This window comes from Otolemur garnettii, unplaced genomic scaffold (genome assembly GCF_000181295.1).
Source record: "Otolemur garnettii isolate 467f Iridium unplaced genomic scaffold, OtoGar3 scaffold00182, whole genome shotgun sequence".
Classification (NCBI taxonomy): Eukaryota; Metazoa; Chordata; class Mammalia; order Primates; family Galagidae; genus Otolemur; species Otolemur garnettii.
The window spans coordinates 1,731,094-1,741,737 of record NW_003852577.1 but is presented as its reverse complement, the minus strand read 5'-3'; the positions used below and the strand labels follow the sequence as shown (position 1 = coordinate 1,741,737).

The 10,644-nt window shown below is 42.5% G+C and overlaps 1 protein-coding gene across 1 annotated transcript in view; it reads right to left on the bottom strand.

Moving 5' to 3' along the window:
* Positions 1-9,994, bottom strand: part of SPRYD7 (SPRY domain containing 7) — a 23,394-nt gene extending 13,400 nt beyond the window's left edge. The window contains exon 1 of the mRNA XM_003800716.3: positions 9,653-9,994. Within this exon, the coding sequence (XP_003800764.1) occupies positions 9,653-9,758 (106 nt within the window). The 5' untranslated portion in view covers positions 9,759-9,994. The remainder of the gene's footprint in view (positions 1-9,652) is intronic.
* Between the last annotated feature and the right edge of the window lie 650 nt (positions 9,995-10,644).

Here is a 10,644-nt window from a genome sequence, read left to right as displayed (position 1 = left end):
AAAAAAAAAAAAAAAAAGAATGTCTACATGATCTAACCAACTACAATCAGAGCTTCTCAGGACTCCTACAGAGAAAATGGGATAAAGATGCTCTCTCATTCTTGCTGTACCTGAATGAAGAAGCAAACCTAGAGCCTGTAAGTGACCAAGGAGGCCAACCTTTAGGAATAAGCAGCGGAAGGTAGGGAAAATAAATGAAAAGAAACCAAGTTGTTGGTAGTACTGGGTCTTCCCTGAAGGCAATACTGCTTTTATACTTTTCCTTTGCTGCTTAACAAATTTTGCATTGTAGTTTTTACTACTTGCAACTGAAAGCATCCTAAGTGAAACACACTTCCAAGAATTACACAAATAAATGGTTTTTCTTAATTGACAATGCTCTAAAGTTCTCCACATATAAGGAAAACTTATAATAATAAGCTTTTATAGAAAAGAACTTACATCTTTAGATATTATCCTAAGTTGCTAAATTAATGGAAATAGCAGAAGACTCATAACACAGTCTCCTCAATAAGGTGTAACCACAGAGACAACTCTGAGAATGATATTACTACTCTCTTACTTCAACATCATTTCTTATCTCACAAGCATTCTTTAGTATAGGAGCATGATGGTGGAAGGGAAAAGACATTTAGCTGAGCTCTCCTGGAACAGCTCACTCTCCTGAGAGTGAGTTGGCTAGGTCATACCCAGTATGGAATATCAGCATGGAGTGGTAGTTCGGGGTGCGCAGTGAGGTGGCAGATTACTGGAATTCGAGTGTAAACCAGAGCTGCAGAAACTGCCAGGCAAGTTTCTGTGAGCCTGCAAAGCCTACTGCAGTTTTCAGTTCTTTGGTGAAGGTAGGTGTTGAGTGGAAAGATTGGAGAAGTGTGCACTCCTGAGTAGAATTTGGTGGCCAGAGTAGGGTACTGGCTGGAGTGGCTCTGCCAGGGTTTGGCAGCTGGTAAGATACCCATTTAGGGAAAGCTCCTGACAGGAGGCCACTACTGTTGTCCTAAAAGTTCCCAGATGGTGGTGTGGGTGAGCTTCTTGTTGCCAGAAAGGTGTAGCTGTCCTACTCCCCGGATACGCCCAAGGTCCCCTGCACTCCACAGGAACTGTTGCAGGAGGAATCTGTGAATCCTGCCTCTGAAGATTTTTTGAGAACTGTGGAATCACAGATGGGCAAGGACTGAGTGCCAAGCGGGTAAACGGGCAATCATCAAGAACAATCTAGCTGGGAAACAGGTATAAGCCTGGGAACTGGAGAGAGGTTAACAGCTGCGTTGTTCATCCCCCAAATTTATGGTGCTACCTGATATCCAGAAAGTATATTGCAACATAAATATATCCCTACTAAAGTAGGGATCTTTATGTCATATATATGTATGTATGTATATAAATGTATAAATATTTTGTTGTTGCTTTTTTCTCTTTCTTATAGGAGTCATCGTTAATTTTTTTTTCTCTCTCTCAATCTTCTTTTCTTCCTCTTTTGGTTGCTGAGATTGCTTACATCAGGCTATTTGAGTTTTTTTTTTATCTTGTTTCATTTTATTTTTACTTATTTATTTATTTTGAGACAGAGCCTCAAGCCGTCCCCCTGGGTAGAGTGCTGTGGTATCACAGCTCACAGCAACCTCCAACTCCTAGGCTCAAGCGATTCTCCCGCCTCCGCCTCCCAAGTAGCTGGGACTACAGGTGCCTGCCACAACGTCCGGCTATTTTTGGTTGCAGCCGTCGTTGTTTGGCGGCCCGGGCTGATTTCGAACCTGCCCCCTCAGGCGTATGTAGCTGGTGCCTTAGCGGTTGAGCCACAGGTGCCGAGCCTTTATCTTGTTTCAATGTGTTTTGTTTTTTGCTAAATTGTACAGTTGGCTCTTTTTCTAACACTCATTTTTACATTCAACAAGAGCAAGTGCTCCTGTATTTTTTTCTTTTCTTTTTTCTCTTTTTGTTAGTTGCAGAACTTTAGCTTGATTTATTCTCTCTCCCTACTTCACTCCACAATATTCTCTCAGATGATAGAGACTCTCCTACTCTGCTAATCTTTCCCACATAATGTGCTTCTACATCAGCTTACATAATCCCCTCCCCCCCTTTTTTCTTTCTTCTTGGACTGTTGCCTTTTTGGTTTATTCCTTTTCCCACCCTCTACTTTATTTGATTCAATGGTATGTTTAATTTCCTTTGTCTGTTCTTTTTTCAGTATTTTTTTTCCTCCTTTTATTAATTTTTAATTTTTTTTAATTTTTATTTTATTCTTTGTTTCTTTTTTCTCCACCCTTTCTTTGCTGAGGGCAGTTGTGACATACCTGTGGTCTGGCAGGTAGACCGCAGCAGTAGTCTGGCTCAAGTTTCCCTTCTTGTTTTTTGTGCTTGCTCTTTTTCTTCTCTTCCTAATTTTGGCAGAGGAAGAGTCTGACTGTGTACAGGCTGCTAAGGAGTGCCTGATTTAGAGAAATCCACCCAGTCCAGCTCCCGAAAACCCTGAACTATAGACGTGGCCTTAGCACTGGGCTGAACAACATTCTTCTATCACTCTCATCTTTCCTTCCTGTCTTCCTTCTCTTCTGTTCTTCAATTTTCTTCTGTCATTCCTCCTCCCCCCTTTTTCTTTCATTTCTTTTTATTTCTTTTTCTTTTCCCATGCTCTTTCCTCCTTTTTCCTCTCCTTTTTCTTCCCTTTCCTCTTCTTTCTCCTTGCTTGCTCCAATACTTCTCAGCCCCCTGACTCCATACTAAGAGGCCTCTTCCTCACCTAAACTCTGAGACAAGGACACTTGAAGCAAAAGAGGAAGTGAGAAGGAAAAAGGTGCACAAGGATGTGAACAAGAAGAAAGCATACATGAGGAGGACCCCCCAAAAAAAATAATTCAGGCACCATGAAGAATCAAAATAGAGGCTCAGCGCCTATAGCTCAACCAGCTAAGGCGCCAGCCACGTACACCTAAGGTGGCAGGTTCGAATCCCCAGCCCGGACCTGCCAAAAAACAACAATGATGGCTGCAACCAAAAAAAAAAAAATAGCCGGGCGTTGTGGCGGGCACCTGTGGTCCCAGCTACTTGGGAGGTGGAGGCAGGAGACTCACTTGAGCCCAGGAGTTGGAGGTTGCTGTGAGCTGTAATGCCATGGCACTCTACCCAGGGGGACAGCTTGAGGCTCTGTCTCAAAAAAAAAAAAAAAAAAAGAATCAAAATAGAGCAACTCCTCCAAAGGACTGAAAATTCATCCTATAAAGAATTAATGGATCTGACAGAAAGGGAATTTAAAATATAGATGATTAAGACAATAAAAGGATTGGATGAGAAAATGGAAAGACAGAACCAAAAGTCAGATGAGAGATATAGAAAATATAGAAAAGGTATGGATGAGCTTAAAGAAATGAAGGAGACAATCAGAGAATGTAAAGAAGCTGTAGAAAGTACCAAAAATAGATTAGACCATGAAGAAAAAAGAACGTCAGAGTTAGAGGATAAAGTCTTTGAAGTAACATAGGTAGTTAGAGTCAGAAGAGAGAGAAAGCAGAGCTGGCGCTTAGAGAACTACGAGATGCCATGAAGTGTTCAAACATACAGATAATAGGAAGCCATGCGGGGGAAGAAGACTGTCTCAAAGGTATGGAAACCCTACTGGAGAATATCATAAATGAAAACTTCCCAAGTTTTACTAAGGATCCTGACACACTCCTTTCAGATGGATATCAAACCCTGGGTCATCTTAATTCTAACAGAGCCTGCCTGATTCTCAATTCTGAACACCACAATGGACCATGACAGAAGTAAACACTCAAAGCCAAAGGCCAGAGCTTAGCTTTCACAATGGCACTAAGGATAAAATCACACAACAAACTATCTCATAATAAGATGAAGAGAGTTCCACCACGCTTATTGATACTCTTGATAAATGTCAATGGATTGAATTCCCCACTGAAGAGGCACAGGCTGGCCAATTAGATAAAAAAAACCAAGCCATCCATATGCTATCTCTATGAGACACACCTTGCCCTGAAAGACAAATCAAGACTCTGGTTGAAGGGATGGAAAACAACATTTCAAGCAAAGGGAAATCAGAAGAAAGGAGGGGTTGCAATCTTATTCCCAGATACAAGTGAATTCAAAGCAACTTTAGTTAAGAAAGACAAAGATGGACAATTCATACTGGTCAAAGGAACAATACAACAAGAAGATATCTCAATTTTAAACATTTATGAACCTAACTTAAATGCTCCCAGATTTTGAAACAGACCTTGAGAGGTCTGAGCAATAGGATATCCTATAACACCTTAATAGTTGGGGACTTCAACTGACAGAACTGGACAGATCCTCTAAACAGAAACTAACCAGGAATATAAAGGACTTAAATGTGACCCCAGAACAAATGGGACTAATAGACATATACAGAACACATCATCCCAAAGCAAAAGAATATACTTTTGGCACATACTCCAAAATAGATCACATCCTAGGATATAAACCAAACCTCAGCAAAATTAAAGGAATAGAAATTATTCTATGTGTCTTCTCAGACTACAAGGCCATAATGGTGAAGCTCAACTCCAACAATAATGTTCAACCGCACACAAAGTCTTGGAAACTAAACAAGATTATGCTGAATGATAGTTGAGTTCAAGAAGAGATAAAGAGGAATTTGTTAATTTCCTCAAACATAACAGCAATCAGTAACTGTAATCAGGAATGATAAAGAGGAAATAACAAAAGATGACACAGACCAATTTCACTAATGAATACAGATGCAAAGATGCTCAATGAAATCCTAGCCAACAGATTACAGCTCATCATTTAAAAAATCACATACCATGATCAAGTAGGTTTCATCCCAGGGATGCAAGGCTGGTTTAACATACACAAATCCATAAATGTAATTCACCATATCAACAGAAGCAAAAACAAAGACCACATGATCTTCTCATTAGATGCAGAAAAGCACTGGATAAAATTCAACATCCCTTTCTAATTAGAACTCTGTAGAATATAGGCATTGGTGGCACATTTATTAAACTGATCAATGCCATCTACGACAAACTCACAGCTAATATTATATTGAACAGAGTAAAACTGAGAGCTTTTCCACTTAGATCTGGAACAAGGCAAGGTTGTCCTCTATCACCACTGCTACTCAACATAGTGCTGGAAGTTCTAGCCAATACAAATAGGCAAGAGAAGGAAATAAAGAGCATCCAAATGGGGGCAGAGGAAGTGAAACTCTCCTTTTTTGCTGATTTGACCTTATACTTAGAGAACCCCAAAGTCTTAACCACAAGACTTCTGGAATTTATCAAAAAATACAGTCATGTCTCAATATATAAAATCAGTGTCCACAAATCAGTAGTCTTTACATATGCCAATAATAACCAAGATGAGAAGCTAATCAATTCCCTTCTCAGGAGCTTTAAAGAAAATGAAATACCTAGGAATATACCACACAAAGGGGTGAAGGACCTCTATAAAGAAAACTACAAACTCCCAAGAACAAAAATAGCAGAAAAGAACATACCATGCTCATGGCTGAGAAGAATCAACATTAAAATGTTTATACATCCCAAAGCAATCTACAGATTCAATGTCATCCCTATTAAAATAACAGTATCATACTTTCAAGACTTGGGAAAAATAATTCTTCATTTTGTATGGAATCAGAAGAAACCTCATATAGCCAAGGCAATTCTTAGCAATAAAAACAAAGCCGGGGGCATCAGCCTACCAGACCTTAGGCCATACTACAAGGCCATAGTGATTAAAACAGTGTGATATTGGCACAAAAATAGAGACATAGACATATGGAACTGAGTAGAAAACAAGAAATGAAACTAACATCTTACAGCCATCTAATCTTTGATAAACCAATCAAGGACATACACTGGGGGAAAGAATCCCTATTCAATAAATGGTGCTAGGAGAACTGGATATCCACATGTAAAAGACTGAAACTGGACCCGCACCTTTCTCCACTCACAAAAATTGATTCAAAATGGATAAAAGACCTAAATGTAAGGCACAAAAAATAAAAAATCCTCAAAGAAACTGTGGGGAAAACACTTGAAGCTATCGGTCTAGGGAAAGACTTTATGAGGAAGACTCGCATGGCAACTGCAACAACAGAATTGAGTTATAAACAAATGGGTCTTAATTAAACTGAAAAGCTTCTTTACAGCTAATGAGACACCAACTAAAGCAAATAGACAACCTACACAATGGGCAAGGATATTTGCATATTTTGAATCAGACAAAAGCTTAATAACTAGGATCTACAAAGAACTCAAATTAAGCAACATAAAAAGAGCCAACATTCCCTTATATCACTGGGCAAGAGAGATGAATACAACATTCTCTAAAGAATACAGACAAATGGCTTAACAAATATATGAATGAATGCACATTGTCCCTAATTATTAGAGAAATGCAAATCAAAACCACCCTGAGGTATTATCTAACCCCAGCGAGAATAGCTCACATCACAAAATCTCAAAACTGCAGATGCTAGTATGGGTGTGGAGAAGAGGGAACACTTTTACATTGCTGGTGGACTGCAAACTAATACAACCTTTTAGGAAGGAAGTTGGAGAACCCTCAAAGAACTTAAACTAGACCTCCCATTTGATCCTACAATCCCATTACTGGCATCTACCCAGGGGAAAAAAAATCCTTTCACCATAAGGACACTTGCACTCATCTGTTTTATTGCAGCTCTATTTACAATCACCAAAATGTGGAAACAATTTTCTCAATGGCCACTAACCCAGGAATGGATTAATAAGCTGTGGCATACGTATACCATGGAATACTATTCAGCCACTAAAAACGATGGAGATTTTTGTATTAATCTGGATGGAAGTGGAAAACATTCTCCTTAGCAAAGTATCGCAAGAGTCCTATGTACTCAATTCTGATATGAGGACAATTAATGACCTAGCGCACAGTGGGGGGTGGGGGATGGGGAAAGCAGAGAGAAGGAAGGAGGGAGGGGGTTGGGGTGTCATGGGGAGTGGTACACCTTTTGGGAATGGAACACTATTATAAGAGGGTCTTTATCTAACACAAGCAATCAATGTAACCTGGTTCTTTGTACCCTCAGTGAATCCCCAAGAATAAAAAGAAACCCCAAAAAACAAATTTCAGTACAGCCAGAATACCATATAAACATAGTCACAGAGCATGTTTTAAGAAACGTTAGAAATTTCCAAATGAGTGGCATCCCTTTCAAAGTAGCTATCTTGAAAGTCATTTGTATCTAAAATGTCAATATATGATTAAATGCAGAAGATAGCAGGTGTCTTCAAACTACGGCCTGCGGGCCATATGCGGTATCTGGCTGCCGCCGGGTGTTTTTGCTGCTGCTGCCTGTCCTGCTTAGCAGCCGACTTGTCCCGGGGCCCACAGTCCAGCCCTCCAATGGTCTGAGGGACAGTGAACTGACCCCCTGTTTAAAAAATCTGAGGACCTCTGAGATATGGCATCAATGAAGATATTTACAAAAACTAGGTGGCAGAAAATTCCAAAAGAGGAATTCCAAAATGGTTTTAAGTCCTGCAATATCACCAGTAAAAGTGATAACCCTGAAAAAAATATCATTTGGATATGAAATATATAGACTATTTTTTGAAAATACCATGTTTTCTAGGTCATCTAATATAAACTTTAACATATCCAAATATATGTGCTTTTCATAGTTTCAAGTTTAGATCAATTCATGCTTGAAACATGCTCTAGACCTAGTTCAATAACCTTTTCCTCTCATTTTATTCAGGTTCTCAAATCAGATTTCTCTTTGATTGAAGAATTTACTGGAAAAAATATTAGGAATAAACTTCCATGCTGTTAGAAAATTTAGAGATGACATTAATCTACTTCATCCAATTAGTAGCTGAAAGTTGCTGGATAGCTTTGGAAAAAGAAAAACATAGTGGCATGAGTACAGCTGGCCATTCTGAAAACGGGCCAGAGAAAATGCTCTGAAGAGCAGACTGCAGTGATTCAAGAGTCTGGTGGTAGAGAGAGGAAGAAGAGCTAAAGCTGACTCTAAGCTACCATAGCTATGGGTGGTTGTCCTTTACTGTACTTCCCAGCTCTTATAACAATGCTTGCCACCTGATAGTCACTTAATAAATACCAGGAAACATTTTCTTAGGGAAACTGCAAGATTTGAACATTCACTATCTGTAAATGATGATGGGTAAGAATAATTTAAATGTACAAATTTATTTATTAACATTCTATCCTACACTTGAGAGATCTTAGAGTTAAAAGCAAATACCCACATACCAGGTGGTAAATCATTATCACATTTAGTGTGTGCTACAGAAATATAATGGGCAGATGATTCGCAGAATTATAAAAAATCTAGGGGGGAGAGAGTTTTGGTATAAATATTAAGAATTGCTAGGCCAGGTGTGGTGGCTCACTCCTGTAATCCCAGCACTCTGGGAGGCTGAGGCTGGAGGATTGCCTGAGGTCAGGAGTTTGAGACCATCCTGTGCAAGAGTGAGACCCCTCTCTCTAGAAAAAATAGAAAAAATTAGCCGGAAGTAGTGGGGCACATCTGTAGTCCCTGCTATTTGGGAGGCTGAGGCAGGAGAATTACTTGAACCCAGGAGTTTGAAGTAGCTGCAGAGAGCTGTGATGAAGCCAATGCACTCTAGCTGGGGCAGCAGAGTGAGACTATGTTTCAAAAAAAAAAAAAAAAAAAAAAAAGGATTGCTCTTGTTACATCAATGCACTGTCCTTTAGACAATGAAAGATGTGGGAAAAAACCGAAAGTGCAGAGAAGTATTGTTAGGATAAAATAACCCACAAAAGATAGTACTCTGGCTGAAATAATTATATTGAGAAGTCTCTCCTTCTAGAATCGCATTCCAGAAGCATGGGACTGTATGAGGAAAATACAAAAATAGAAATAAGATGGCAAAACAGGTTATGGAGGAAAAGGTATAATTTTAGATAAGTTATGTGTTATGTGACCACTTGTAATTGGAAAGGAAAAAGATTCGGAAGAGCAAAGTGTTAGTTTATTTTGCAACGTGACTGTCGGGAAGAGGCCAGTGAGATGAAATTACAGCACAATGACTAAAAGTCGGGCAATGGGAGATTTTAGTTGAAATGGCATGTTCTGACCTGAGGTTTGACTTCAGGCTTCTGCAATCTGCTTTGTTTTTGGCTTTTAGGAGGTGAGAGGAAAATTACTTCCAATAAAACAAGCTTCAACCTATAAATAATGGGGCTAAAGAGAAACAACCGTCAGGACAGAAGAAGGGGCAAGACCAGAAAATGTGTAGGTTTTGATTTGAGCGCGACAGGAGGGCACAGTTGCGGGGGCACTAGGATATTCCTCGCTCTCCTCGCCTGGGGACATTTGACATCTCAGGAGGCAGCGCGGAGATTACTGTGGAAATGGGGAGGTCAACACACGCGCTCCCTCTGACAGGCACACGCAGGGCTGCGCAGCCTTGAAGGCAGAACCCAGGTCCAGGTGGACACGGCCGGCGCCGGCGGTGACCCGCGAGACCAAGTGGTGTCTGCAGGAGCGTCGCCGGCGAGGGCGGGGCCAGAGCGGCCGGACAGCTGTAGTCAGTCCTTCCGACCCCCCAAGGCCTCCTGCTCGCTGAGCCCAGCCCTAGTGGGCCGTTGGGTCTGGGGAAGGGAAGGCCCTTACCCATGTGCTGCGTGTCCAGCTGCACGGCCGGCATTTCCTTCAGAGGGATGTGGCCAGTCCCGCCGTCTCTGCAGCATCGCAGGCAGCAAAACACCGAGGCGGCCATCGCGCCGGGATCACTGACTCCTACGCCACCGCCGCTGCCTTCCCTAAACCGTGGCTACTCCGCCCCCCACCTCGCTCCGCCTTTCGCTCCTGTCCGAGCGCTAGAGGTGTCAGTGGTGGAGCTAGGAGACCCGTACAGCGACGTCCCAGGCCGGGAGGGTGCAGTGCAGGCTGAGGAGAGGCCGGCTTGGGAAGTAGACGCGGAGGATGGAGGGCGGGGCGAGCGGAGGGGGCGGGGCCAGAGAGATGGGTGGGGATAGTGGCTTGACCGGAAGGGCGAACGGGAGAGACGTGCGCCTGCGCGCCAGGTCGTTTGCCTCGCGCTGCCTCGCTCTCTCCCCCAACGCTGACAGGTGAGTGCGACTGTCTCCCGCGCACTCTACGGGATTCCCAAATGCTGTTTTAAAATCTGTCCCCTCGCCTCTCTCCGACATTGTTTTCAGGGACAAATTGACATTAGCAGATCAGTTTATGTGGAGGGAAGCTAATAAGAATGACTCCCGAGGTTTCCCTTCGCGCTCTCGGGCTGTGCGGGCTTTGCTTCCACGGAGAGCCCACATCTTCCTCCTGTGGCTGGTTTCTGGAGAATGTCCTCATATTCTAAGTAGATGCACATGGGCCCCAAGAGTGATGCCTGCTAGCGACTGCACTGAGGCTGTCACCTGGGGCTCACGTGGGCCCTGCTGCCTTTGAGGTGTAGAGATGCGCGTTACTTGGCGCGCGGCGCTACGCGGTCCGGGGCGTATTGGAGGCCACCGGGGGCTGGGACCCTTGGGGCGGGGCGGGGCGGGAGGGCGATTCTTGACCTGCCTCTTCCAGGCTCACACTCTCTGGTGCACCGAGAATTCTGGGAAGTGTGACGGGAACTCTGGAGACTGCAGGAGGAT